At 47.2% G+C, this 14,325-nt stretch overlaps 1 protein-coding gene across 1 annotated transcript in view; it reads right to left on the reverse strand.

The window, feature by feature from the left end:
- The window catches only part of CWF19L2 (CWF19-like 2, cell cycle control (S. pombe)), a 151,254-nt gene that overhangs the window by 14,861 nt on the left and 122,068 nt on the right, over positions 1 to 14,325 (reverse strand). Inside the window, exons 11-12 of the mRNA XM_018569741.1 lie at positions 14,121 to 14,237; positions 3,039 to 3,194 (exon numbers count right to left, since the gene is read on the reverse strand). Coding sequence (XP_018425243.1) covers positions 3,039 to 3,194; positions 14,121 to 14,237 — 273 coding nt within the window. The remainder of the gene's footprint in view (positions 1 to 3,038; positions 3,195 to 14,120; positions 14,238 to 14,325) is intronic.

Genomic DNA, 14,325 nt, shown 5'->3' on the forward strand with positions numbered 1-14,325 from the left:
ATGTAATTTAAGGCGATATTGTCATGAAAAGTAAATCACTGCCTTTAACTGACTTCCATGTCACTGTTGTGTTCTGTAGCGATGTAGAAGGCAGAAGTAGGAACCAGTGAGAGCTGCGGCGGACCCAGGAAATTGATGAAAGTGCCAGTTTCCCAGCAACAGAGTGGAGTTTGTCGGCAAGGGCAGCAGGAGAGCTAAGTATTTATACTCTTCTTTTACAGGGAACTTTTTCAACAACTTATTTGACCGAAAAAAAAAGACGCTTAAAAAAACAACCCTTTCAGTGAAAAATAATGAATTGTTTATGAAGTCTCCATGGCTCTTATAGACGGGCACATGCAGAAGAGTTTAAAAAGTATGACCTGTGTGCAGTTCACTGCTCAGTAGATGAGAGGAGTGAACTGCACAGTGGATGTGAACCAAACAAAAAAGTTTCTGTTCTCTGCACAAATCACTAGCAGCCAACACCATGGGATGCAGTGGTGAGGGAAATCCTTTTTGAGGAAATGAGTTAATGAGTTTTGAATCACTGATATTCCTAGCTTATCTCTACATGTAAAGAAAATGAACGCCATTTAGGCAAAAACAAACTTTATATAGATAGGATAAAGAATTAAAGTGGCCCTGCCATGGGATCAACAAAATGAAGGCACTAATCTGTAAAGAAAGTAATATTATACATACCTCTCCGTTGGCCTGTTTGCTTAAAATCAATTCTGTAACAGAGCACCAAGGGGCTGGTCGAATAGTGGGTCCCTCCATTAGCCATTGTGATCTGCCTGCTGACACCTAGTCAACGCAGGACAGAAGGATGACCTGCTTCTTGATTAAAGGAGAACTATGAGGTGAGCGATTTTCCCTCAACCTCATAGTTCGAACCGACGTGTGACAATGAAACTGTCACGTCGGCTCAATGGATCGGGAAGTTAGCGAACGCATACCGTCGCTCACTCACTTCTCGATCTCCCTGCAGAGAGCCGTGACTGTCACTCACGGCACCCTGCAGGGATTCCCCGCCTCCCCGCTCCTCCAGCGCTGACTGGCGGAACGGACGGGGGAGGGTACAGCTGGCTCTGCCTCTAGATAGGCAGAGCCAGCTGTCAGTCACGCAGCTGGGTGGATCTCGACAGTAATGTCAGGATCCGTCCCGGCTGTGGCGGTATACAGCGAGCTGTAGCTCACGATATACTGAGCTTTGGGGCACGGGAGGATGCTAGTTTATGTCCTCCCGTGACCCTTAGGAGAACTATGGGGAAAAACACTTACCACATAGTTCTCCTTTAACACAGTACAGTGAGTAAGCATTGTCATCATAGGACAGGGAGTAATGCTACTGGCAAGATCATCAGGTGAAAATAAAAGGAAAAAAGATAACTAATGGAGCCACAACATCTAAGGACTGGCAAGCAAACAATGTATTCCATTTTTGTTCTTGGGTTTAGTTAATTTGCTGTACCGCCCTCTTGAACAAGGGCTTCAGCTATTTTAGAACTAGATTTATTACCAATGGAAGATGTTTTCTACAGTATTACAGAATAGAAATGACCTGCTTGTAGGAAAATATTGTTTCTTCACATCAAAAATCTTTAACTTTGGCATCTTCCACAGACATTCAAGTACATTATTAAAAGCTTTTATTTTACGTTTACAAACACTCTGAATTAATCAAATGAAGACAGTCTTTAAAGGAGAAGTATGAGGTGAGTGATTTTCAGCGGTGCCAACGAAGCCAGCGCTAGAGGAAGCGAGGCAGCACCGGAGGGAGCAGAGCCGCATAAGCTGATGCCTCCTCTATAGGAGTTCTTTAGTTTCAGTCATCTGAATAGTTTTAGTTTTTCTTAACTTAAAGGAGAACTATGAGGTGAGTGATTTCCACTCATCCTCATAGTTAGAGCCGACCTGTGACAAAGAAGCTGTCACTTCCCAATCGTCTCCCTGCAGTGAGCTGTGACTGTCAGTCACCGCTCTACGCAGGGATTCACCCCTCCCCGATCCTCCAGCGCTTAGTGGAGGAACGGATGGGGGAGGGGGTGGGCACAGCTGGCTCTGCCTCTAGATAGGCAGAGCCAGCTGTCATTCACACAGCTGCGTGGATCTCGACAGCATTGTCGGGATCTGTCCCTGTTGTGGCGCTCTCAGTATATTGCAGGGAATAGCCTGCTATATACTGAGCTGTGGGTCATGGGAGGAGGTTAGTACCGTATGTGCCGGCGTATAAGACGACCCCCGACTTTTTGGGATGTTTTAAGGTCTCAAAAACCGTCTTATACACCGGGAAATACGGTATATGTCCTCCCATGACCTTAAAGAGAACTATGGGGCAAAACACTTATCCCATAGTTCTCTTTAGGGTCATGGGAGGACATATACCGTATTTCCCGGTGTATAAGACGGGTTTTGAAACCTTAAAACATCCCAAAAAGTCGGGGGTCGTCTTATACGTCGGGTACATACAGAAGGATATGGTATACTGTATGTAGCTTTGGCTACATACAGTATACCGCGCTGAGCCAATCACGGCAGGCTTTGTATTAATGAATACAAAGCCTGTATTCATTAATACAAAGCCTGCCGTGATTGGCTCAGCGCGGTATACTGTATGTAGCTTTGGCTACATACAGTATACCATATCCTTCTGTATGTACCCGACGTATAAGACGACCCCCGACTTTTTGGGATGTTTTAAGGTTTCAAAACCCGTCTTATACACCGGGAAATACGGTATATGTCCTCCCATGACCCTAAAGAGAACTATGGGGAAAAACACTTATCCCATAGTTCTCTTTTAAAAATCAGCTGGACCCAAAGGATAACTACATATTGACAGTCACAAAGATTGACAGGTAGTAAAACATGCTTTTCTCCTCAAAAGTGCTGGCATCTACCTTCCTGTACCATTTGATTGAGCAGATGAACAGAAGCAATACACACATGATGTATTTCATTACTCTCCTTTATTTTATGGTGAGCCCTACAAGCCCCAAACCTCCCCAATATGTCACACTGGGCAATCTAAAACACATAAAGACTATACAAACCTTGAAATATATCGGTGCCATATCTCCGGTTTCCTTAGGAAGAGGGATGCATTCATATACCAGATGGAAACGCTTCTTCATGTTTATGTTAGTTTCCAGGAATACACAATCCAATCCTTTCTCAGCAAACATCCTAACGAGTGTTTTACGGAACATCTACAATGTAAAAAAATAAATAAAATAAAGATGTCATGGAAAGACAAAATAAGGCTTTAAATGGGTATAAGCAATCTGCACTTTTATTGCCTTTTGTTTCATTGTATGACCAGCTAGTGTGCAGCCCAGTTTATGAAACCTGGAGCCTCTGCAAATTCTACTTTTGTGTCCATCTGTTACATTTCAAATTACTGGGTCATTGAAAGTCAGGAGTTAAATCTTAAAAAATACCTTTTCTTTATTTTGCCCTTATGTACACCTACACCTACACCTCTAAAATAAGAAAACACTGCAAGTACAGACAAAATACCTGTCGATCTGTTAAAAATCGAATGTGCTTCTAACTTGCTTTTTGAGCTGACAACACAGCAGTAAAAGGGTCTCAACAGTGTTGTCAGTCCCGTCTTGTGGACTATATAACTGCACCTGTCCCTCACCCCGTTTTGTCTTACCCCACATGTACATTTTGATTTCTTTTTTTTATTGACACTAAACTCAGGCGTTAAATCTTTAAAATGCATTCAAGTACCCTAACTATTAACAACAATGTATCTTATTTGTGTATCACTTGGCTGTAGATCCTCAAATCATCTCTGAATTGGTGCTGGATCCAGGGGTTGAGAGTCAAGGTCGGGAGCTGAGGCAAACGAAGTGGGCCATGTGGAACCACTAAGAAAATGGTGAGCCCTGGCTCTACTCGGAGCTCCGAGTTTGAGGAGACGTTTGTCATCTATCCCCGGAGGGAAGGCTGGGTTGCCTAGGACAGGGATCATAGGGGATGGCGAGGGTGACAGGGAGTACTGAGAGAAGGCGGACCGGGCCACCTTTAGCGTTGGCATAATGGTAGGGTGCGAGCGAATGGTTGGGGGTAAGTGGGATGAGCACCAGGGGAGGCCTGACAACGGCACCAAAGAGAAGGATTGCTCAAGGCCAGTCCAGAGCTTAGAGGATAGATGGCGGCACCAGTCCAACACTCGCGTCAAGTGGACGGCGACATAGGTGTACATCCGGTAAACCCATCCCCCCGCTGCCTTTAGGCAGGCGGAGGAGGTTATATTTGAGTCTAGGAGGTTTGCCCGCCCACACAAAACTTGTGAATAGGGACCTGAGTGTTTGGAAGAAGGATTGGGGTATGTTGATGGGGAGAGCTTGAAGAGGGTATAAGAGTTGGGGGAGAACTGTTTGCTTCAGGACGTTGCAGCGTCCCATCCATGAGAAGGTCCCAGTGGACCATCGTTTAAGGTCTGATCTAATGGCAGATAGCAAAGGGGGGCCATAGAGGGGTTTCTAGGAAGCAAAATGCCTAGGTATTTCAGAGAGGTGTGAGACCACTTAAATGGAAAGTTGTCCAGGACTCCGAAGGCGAGGGCCCGTGAGGGAGAGATGCATGGCCATGGATTTGTGGGAATTAACGAGAAAGTTGGAGAGGGCACCATATCGGTCAATTTTTGCCAGGAGCACCGGGAGGGAGATGTCAGGTGAGGAAGAACAGGAGGTCGTCCGCAAAAGACGCCACCTTATGCTGGACAGGACCAATGTGCACTCCTCGAATGTCAGGGTGAGAACGGATGGTACGGAGGAAGGGTTCCAAGGAGAGGACGAAAAGAAGGGGGGAAAGGGGGCAGCCCTGGCGCGTACCGTTGGTGATGGAGAAGGGGGAGGACAGCTCACCACTCACGCGGACCCGGGCAGAGGGACTGGAGTAGAGGGAGCGTATCCAGGTTAGCATGTGGGTACCCAGGTCCACCACCTTCAGGGTGGATGATAGGAAGTCCCAGTCCACCCTGTTGAATGCCTTCTGCGCGTCGGTGGATAATTGGACACAAGGGGAGGCAGACGACAGGGCGGAGTGGATGACTCCCAGTGCTCGGGTGGTGTTGTCCCTAGCTTCCCTTGACGGTACAAACCCCACCTGGTCTAGGTGAATCAGGTCAGCCAAATATGGGGCCAGGCGGTAGTATAGAATCTTGGCGAAAAGTTTTGTGTCCACATTAAGCAGGGAGATGGGCCTGTAGCTGGGGCACAGGGTCGGATCCTTCCCTTCCTTAGGGATTACCGAAATATGGGCCAGGAGCGATTCAGGTGGAGTGGCGGCGCCATCACGAAGGGAGTTGAGAGCTCGTAGAAAGTGAGAGGAGAGGTAAGGAAGGAAGTGATCGGAGACTCCAGGAGGGAACTGACGGAGGGGTCAAGAGAGGGCATGGCCGATTGGGCAATGTAGAGGCTATTTCTGATGGTGAAGTGGCCTTGCTCCCAGAGGAGCGGGCGATGAATTGGACACAATTTCGGGCGTGACGCTTGCGGGTAGCACGTGCAAGATACTTGCCGCATTGGTTGCCATATTCGTAGAATGACCGTCTGCACTTCGTCAGGGAAGCTTTAACCTTGGTAAGGCAGAGCGCCCGAAGCTGTTCTCGGAGGGAGGACAACTGTGACCCCCACCGCACGGTCCATGAAGGCCTTATGTCAGGATTCGAGAAGGCGTATCTGGTTCAAGAGGTCAGTGATTTGGGCAAGGCGTTGCTGCTTGAGTCTAGAACCATGCGCTATAAAGGAGCCCCGTACGGTCGCTTTATGTGCCTCCCATACAGTATAGGGGGGCACATCCGGCGTGTCGTTCTCCTGAAAGAAAAACCGTAGGTCTTGTTCTATAATGTTCCCTATATCGGTGGCCATGACTCGGGGGAGCTGGCTATGGTGTAGAAAAAAAAAATCAATACGTGTATAGCGTTGGTGAAGGTGGGAGAAAAAGGTATAGTCCCTTGCTGTGGGGTGGTGGATGCGCCACACGTCTGCCAACTGGTGTTCAAAGAGACAGCGTTTGATGCGGTTCAGCTGATTGTAAGATAGGTGGGAGGAGGATGCGGAGGAGTCCAGACTGGGGTCAAGGACGAAATTGAAGTCTCCTCCCAGGACCAGGATGCCGTCTCTGAAGTCAGCCAGGAGGGCCAGGACACGGGACAAGAATGGGATTTGGTCATGGTTAGGTAGGTAGAGGTTGGCGAACGTGACCATCTGGGATCCAATAGTGCCCTTCACAAAGAGCACCCGGCCTTCCTCCCCAGCATATTGATCCGTCTCGGTCCAGGATAGCCTGCGGGACATGACAATACTGACCCCACGAGAGCGCTTGTCAGAGGAACTACAGTGGTAAACCGTGGAGTAACGGTGGTCAACTAAGCGGGGGATCTGGCCGGTTCTGAAGTGGGTTTTCTGAAGGAGTGCTATGTCAATGCTCTGGCGGTGGAGATCTCGCAGGATCATAGTGCGTTTTTCAGGAACGTTAAGGCCCTTAGCGTTGAGGGATAAGACCTTGAGGCGAGACATGTCCCCGGGGTAGGGTGGGGGGGGCAGTGAGGTGAGGATATGGGGGGGGGGAGCCTGCATCCTGCTTCTAGATAGGTGGCCAATTGATACAGAGATGAGGCCGTGTCTCTGGACGTGAAGTAATGGAACGGAGTTCCAGTGGATAGTCACAGGTCACCCCAACATTATAAGAATACAGTGCAATAACAGAAACCCAAACATCTTTAAAAATGAGAAAAAAAAAAAAAAGAATATACAAAAGCAATGTCTCAAAAGATACAACACTGAGGGTTCCCAGGGGTTCCAGGCCGACAGCCAGGGAGAGGGGGAGAAGGGTGGAGAACCGGGTCGCCTACACGTAGGGTAGGGAACAGCCACCCGCCAAGGAGTAACAGGTAGGGACGCCTCCAGGTCACACAAGTATGTGTCCCCCGATAGCACGGTTCAACGTATCACCCGATGTGGCGTGAGACAAGGAGGGAGGTAGGCCGTGAGGCCTAAGTCAGGTGAGCCGGGGTTCTGGGAAGTATCTTGGATCGGGTCTCAAAGTAGGGTGGTAGTTGACCGCAGCGGGGTGCATGGAACAGGGCAGGGTGGTAATGCGGATGGGTTCGGACTGTTAGGGGGGCGGCCTGCATCCTAGATGTGGGATACCTCTTAATCAGAGGACCTCGGATGTTACGACCAGGGGTTCAGAGAGCGGCCAAGGGGAGCCATCCGGTACCTGTTAACGACCGATCTGGAAGTCCGCTCCAGGGATACGGTGGGCGGGGAGAGGTCCCACACCAGGCTATCTTCAGGGAATCAGGGTTCATTGATGGTCGGAGCGGGACGGGTCGGAGCAGGACGGGTCGGTCTGGGCCTGCCTCGGGAGGAGCTCCGGCGGCGTCTACGTTGAAGTGTGGGGCGTGGTTCGGAGTCCAGGTCGGGGTTCAGCCAGTCGGGTACATCCACGGGCTGAGAGTCCAGGAAGGAGAATAGGTCGGCCAGTTGTAGTGGGTGGCGGAGATTGAAGGTCCGGTTGTTCCGACGGACGTTGAGGCTGAAAGGGTAGCCCCAAGTGTACAGGGCCCCGGCCCTACGTATCACCGCGAGGAGAGGCTGGGAGGACCCTTCGCATATGGAGGGTGTGACGGGACAGGTCTGGCAGAACAGAGATATCTGCGCCGTCAAAGGGGGATGGGCCCTTCTGCCAGGCCTTGCGCATGATGGATTCCTTCTCCGCAAAGAAATGCACCCGGCATAGGACGTCTCTGGGCCGCATATCTCCGTCCGGTCTGGGGTTCCCCACGCGGTGCACGCGATCTATCTCCAATGGGGAACATGGGGCTTTGTCTAGAATCGAGTTGAGGATGGCGGTCACAGTGGGGTGAAGGCCGGACGAAGTCGTGGCCTCTGGCAGCCCCCGGAGCTTCATGTTGTTTCGCCGGGACCTGTTTTCGAGGTCATCTTGCATGAGCTGTAGTTCCGAGATTCCGATTCCAGGTGGTCAATCCGCCGGGCCAGAGTTGCCTGATCGCTGAACAAGGTGGTGACAGATGTTTACAGGTGAGAGACGGATTCGTGGATGCCGGCTATGTCCCTCTTCAGTGCATTCTCCATTTGTGAGACCATGGCGGCCATGTCCTGCCTCGTGGGGAGGGAGAGCAAGATGGCGGAGATCTCGCTAGTGGCTAGGGAAGGAGATTGCACCGGTGTCATTGTGAGAGGGAGATGGGGCTCTTCGATGGGACTGGGGCAATATGGGGTGGTCTCTCTCCGGAGTCCAAGGTCTCTGGGATCCAGGGCGGATGGCAAGGCCATAGACTTACCTTGTGTCTCTCCTCGTCTCCCAGCCGAACATCTGAACTGCGCATGCGCCCGCCCCAGATGTTCGGACTGGAGCGTGCGGCGGAGACACAGGTAAGTATTACCCTTTGAAAAAGTGTTTTTTAAAATCGGTTTGCATATATCTACTGCTTGCTAGCAGTAGATATATGCAAAAAAATGCAAGGGTTTCATAGCCCTTTAAGTGCTTGAGAAAACAAAGGTTTTTCTTTCTTTAGAAAAATGTGCTAAGACAAAATTTAAAGAACTGAAAGTTGTCAGTCTGTACAATTCCTGTATACCAGAGACCCCCTTGATTCTCTTAACTTGAGTATACCAGTGTTCATTTCGTTGACTAATAATTTTCATCACAGTTTTCGTCAACACTTTTTCAGTGACTAAAACAAAATAAAAGTTATGATGACGAAAACTATAATGAAAATATATCGACATTTTAGTCGACTAACTAAAACTAGACTAAAATGTTATTGAGAGAAACGATTTGGGAAGAGATCCAATCAGAACTAATCTCTCTGGACTTCCAGTTCCGGTTCCATCCTGAATGGACGGCTAATAGGTAATACCCTGTTTCCCTGAAAATAAGACCTACCCCGAAAATAAGACCTAGTTGTGACCATTGCCAATGGGGAACCTGAAGAGCCGTGGGAGAGAATCAGCGGTGCCAATGAAGCCAGCACTAGAGGAAGCGAGGCGGCAGCACATGGAGCAGAGCCGCATAAGCTGATGTTTCCTCTATAGCGCTGACTCCTGTCGCAGGCGGAGTGATACCAAATGCACTCCGCCTGTGAGGAATCGATAGTGAAAGTTCGCTTTTTCTGGTTACCATTTGCTCTTGGAAAGGTATGGCACCCCTGATTACCCTATTCTTAACTTTGCCATTTTGGATTATTTAATTAGGATTTGCATTAACTTTGGATTGTTATACATTAAAAACAAATAAAAATAAGACCTACCCCGAAAATAAGACCTAGTGTGTTTTTTTGAGCCAAAAAAAATATAAGACAGTGTCTTATTTTCGGGGAAACACGGTATGTGCAATGGCATTACACCCAATATAGTTTTTCATTTTTAAATTGTAGAGTTGCTCTTGTGCTTGAAAGAATGAAGAATGCCATATACAATTTGTTATAATCGATGCATTTCTAATTACTCGTCCTTTGTTGAAAATACTCAATATCATTGTTTCTTTATAAGATTTGGTTTAATCTAATTTTAAGATAAATAAAGACATGTTATATATCAGTTAAATCTGTGTCTGTGTTGCATGTTCAAACCTTAATACCATAAGTAATAATAGGTTAACAGATGTTTTCTCCAGGAGTATATAATGAGATTGGAAATTCTAGAGACATTCTTAAATTACTCTTTAAACCCACTAGATTTTAGAAGACTAAATCTACTGTAGATTTTGTCAAATAAAATCTTATATTTAAAGATCTATGGGGTTAGGGCTTTTCCCCATAGTTCTTCTAATGGTAACGGGAGGACACAAACTAGCGTCCTCCCATCACCCTAAGCTCAGTATACCGCGAGCTGTATACTGAGACGCCGCAGGTGAAGCGGATCCCGACAATTAAAAATCTGGATCCGCCCAGCTGCGTGAGTGACAGCTGGCTCTGCCTATCTAGAGGCAGAGCCAGCTGTACCCGCCCCCTCCCCCTTCTGTTCCACCAGTCAGCGCTGGGGGAATCCAGTCCCTCCCCTGTCACGGCAGAGAGCCGTGACAGGATTGAGAAGTGATCAAACGCCGGTATGTGTTCGCTCACTTCCCAATCCACTGAGCCGACCTGTGACAGTTTCATTGTCGCAGGTCGGCTAGAACTATGAGGATGAGTGAAAAGCACTCACCTCATAGTTCTCCCTAGTCACAACTAGGTCTTATTTTTGGGGTAGGTCTTATATTTAAGCAAATACTAAAAATAGTACTAGGTCTTATTTTCGGGGTAGGTCTTATTTTCGGGCAAACAGGGTATCAGAAGACCAGTGTGGAAGTGTGTGCTGAAGTGACGGGGAATCTTTTTGATAAGCAAACAGCAGCTCTGAGAAAGTTGCTATTTGCATAAGCACTGTAGAAGGCTCGCATTAGGCAGTGAAGGGGGCTGTGGAGAAGGAACGAGCGGATGGCTTCTGGCGTCAGCTACTAGGTGCAGATTTTAGCTTATACATTCATCCTTTGCAAGAGGTTTACTTTAAGTTCATCTTCTGTTTCACTGCCAAAGAACTTTTAGCAGTTCCCATGTTGACTAATCAAGATAATTAATGTTAAAAATAGAAGAAAAGAGAGAACATTTTATTAAATATGGTTTATGTCCATGCGGAACAGCCGTTCATTTTGTTTTTGACGTTTGTATTCTCCTTGTGCTAGATTTACTAATCCCGCCATGATTAGACCATATTTATCTGTTGTCATGTAAACTCCCCAAGAGGAAAGTTAAACATTTGGATAACCTGAGATTCTAGTGAGCTTACTGTAGGATTTGTTCCCGAGGCACAAGTCTGAGCAGTAACCTAATAACAGGATCACTGCATAATTCTGTGTCCATGCCAGTATTTACTACTGTTAGCACAACAGCAAATGATTAGCATTGTGAACTGCTATATGGTCCAAATTCAGAATATAGAAAACTGCGCAGCACTGTCTAAAACATGACAATGAGCATGGAAAAATGAAAAGTAAACATAAATACACAAAAAGCAAGCATTGCCCTTCAAACAGCTTGCACATTAGTGCTGTAGGCATTTGCAGGGCAATACAGTTGTGGCCAAAAGTTTTGAGAATGACACAAATATTCATTTTCACAAAGTCTTCTGCTTCAGTTTGTATGATGGCAATTTGCATGTACCCCAGAATGTTATGAAGAGTGATCAGATCAATTGCAATTAAGTGCAAAGTCCCTCTTTGCCATGAAAATGAACTTAATCCCCCCAAAAACATTTCCACTGCATTTCAGCCCTGCCACAAAAGGACCAGCTGACATCATGTCAGTGATTCTCTAGTAAACACAGGTGTCAGTGTTGACGAGGACAAGGCTGGAGACCACTCTAAAGGTGCCCATACACTGCTCGATTCTCGTACGAGAATCGGGCGAAATCCCGCGATCGTATGAGAATCGAGCAGTGTGAACTAAGACGTGCGACTGTTTCTACTGTACGGTCGCACGTCTTTTGTCGAACCAGCATGCTCGAAAACCCACCGAGAATCGTACGATTGTCGGCGGGTTTCTAGCCTGCTCGTCCGATAGCTGCGGAACGGGCCGCTGTGCGCACGCGCACACTGCCCGTTCTGCATTGCGGTCATCGGAAGCCCACCCCTCAGCGGGGCGGGCTTTCGATGATCGCAAGTACGATCTGCCCGTCCAAGGTGGGCAGCTCGTATGAGCTTTCAATAAGCATACGACCATCGCAAGACAAAAGTCTTGCGATGGTCGTAAAGTGTATGGCAACCTTTAATGCTGATTGAGTTAGAATAACAGACTGGAAGCTTTAAAAGGAGGGTGGTGCTTGTAATCATTCTACTACATGTTCTACTGTTAACCATGGTTACCTGCAAGGAAACACGTGCAGTCACCTTTGCTTTGCACAAAAAAGGATTCACAGGCAAGGATATTGCTGCTCCTAAGATTGCACCTAAATCAACCATTTATCGGATCAGGGTGCCCAAGAAAGTCCAGCAAGCGCCAGGACCGTCTCCTAAAGCTGATTCAATGGCAGGATCGGGGCATCACCAGTGCAGAGCTTGCTCAGGAATGGCAGAAGGCAGGTGTAAATGCATCTGCACACACAGCGAGGCAAAGACTTTTGGAGGATGGCCTGGTGTCAAGAAGGACAGCAAAGAAGCCACTTCGATCCAGGAAAAACTTCAGGGACAGACTGATATTCTGCAAAAGGTACAGGGATTAGACTGCTGAGGACTGGTGTAAAGGCATTTTCACTGATGAATCCCCTTTTCCGATTGTTTAGGGCATCCAGAAAATACCTTGTCCGGAGAAGAAAATAGTAAAGCATCCTGAGACCATTCATGTGTGGGGTAGTTTCTCAGCCAAGGGAGTGGAGTGGGCTCACTCACAATTTTGCCTAAGAACACAGCCATGAATAAAGAATGGTACAAAAAGATCCTCCAAGAGCAACTTCTATCAACTGTTCAAGAACAGTTTGGTGACGCACAATGCTTTTGCCAGCATGATGGAGCACCTTGCCATAAGGCAAAAGTGATAACTAAGTGGCTTGGGGAACAAAACATCTAAATGGGTCCATGGCCAGGAAACTCCCCAGACCTTAATCCCATTGAGAACTTGTGGTCAATCCTCAAGAAACGGGTGAACAAAAAACCCCCCACAAATTCTGACAAACTCCAAGCATTGATTATGCAAGAATGGGCTGCTATCAGTCAGGATGTGGCCCAGAAGTTGATTGACAGAATGCCCGGGCGAATTGCTGAGGTCTTGAATAAGAAGGGTCAACACTGCAAATATTGACTCTTTGCATAAACTTAATGTCATTGTCAATAAAAGCCTTTGACACTTATGAAATGCTTGTAATTATACTTCAGTATACCAGAGTAACATCTGACAAGAAGATCTTAAAACACTGAAGCAGCAGACTTTCTGAAAGGGGGCCTTGACAAGGCAGTGTGGCTTCCACATATTTTGCAAAAGTTGTGCAATTAAAACCTCTGTTTTTAACCCTAAAAGTTAGAATGTGATTTTGTTTCTGAATTTTTTGCAGGCTGGCTGGTGAGTGTGCTGGAAATGTTTTGTCTTTGTAACTGTGTAAAGCCCTGCTATGTGTGTTTGCCATTTGCTTCAAATATAAAGTAGGTGTTATCCCAGTTTGGCTGCAAAAGTGGAAATACACTTTAAGGTGCTTTAGAAGGAGATAAAGTTGAACTCCAGGCAAACAACTAAATACACAGATAAAGTATGTACCGTATTTTTCGCTCCATAAGACGCACTTCCCCCCCCAAAAGGAGGGGGAAAATGTGCCTGCGTCTTATGGAGCAAAGCCCGACGCCCGAGACATGCAATTTCGGGCGCCGGGCGAGTAGTAGGACCCACTGCTCGTTTAATACGAGTGATCTAATGAGATCACTAGTATTAAAACCGAGCTGCGGCGATGATCGAGATCACCATAGAGCAGACGAAGAACGGACTTTCTTCGTCTGCTCTGTGTGATCACTGAGACCGTGGCGCTGTAATCACAGCGCCACCTGTCTCAGCGGTCACTAACTGCAGCTTCTGTCATAGAAGCTGTGACAGAAGCTACGGTCTGTCGAGTGCTCCATAAGGCGCGCCGGACCTCCCTACGTCCTATGGTCCGGTGCGTCTTACGGACCGCAAAATACGGTATATGACATTTGTTTTACCTGCCCAGGGATTTTATTTGTGCCCTTCCATTTCTGAGATTTACACAGCTCTGCCACACAGCACAGTCTGTCCGACAGGCTAGAGGACCTGTGAGCGGACAGCAAAAGGAGAAGCAGCAGATTGATGAATTCATCTTTCCGTTATTCTGGTCTATGCTTCTCCTCTGCATTTTGCTTGTTAGCAGATGAGCACAAAAGCACAACTGATTGGCTCCCTGTGTTGCTTCTCCCTCGCTCAGTCTGAACTTTGCTGTACAGGAGACTGCAAAGTTGATACCAAGTCAAAATAAGCATTTACACGGATTGTATTAAAAACATAAAATGTAATAATGTATGAAGAGCCGCATTCATTGTGTATTTTATATCTGCCTAGACTTGCACTTTAGGCCCAACTCTCTGCACTTCTGAACGTGAAAATTAAAATGACTGACCTGAATTTCATTCCAGATATCTTCATCCACCAGTGTGCCAGCCGTGTAGTGATGTAGAGGTACAATCAGACAATGTCCCTCTGTGAGAGAGAGGTGGTTGGGGAGACACAAATAGACCTAGAAAAACAAATATAAAAACACAAGGTAAAAAATACAGACCGCTGCAGCCAGCGCCCCATGGGGAGGAGAGAGAGCTGACTCCCAT

This window comes from Nanorana parkeri, unplaced genomic scaffold (genome assembly GCF_000935625.1).
Source record: "Nanorana parkeri isolate BGI_ZX_2015 unplaced genomic scaffold, ASM93562v1 scaffold1385, whole genome shotgun sequence".
Taxonomy (NCBI): Eukaryota; Metazoa; Chordata; class Amphibia; order Anura; family Dicroglossidae; genus Nanorana; species Nanorana parkeri.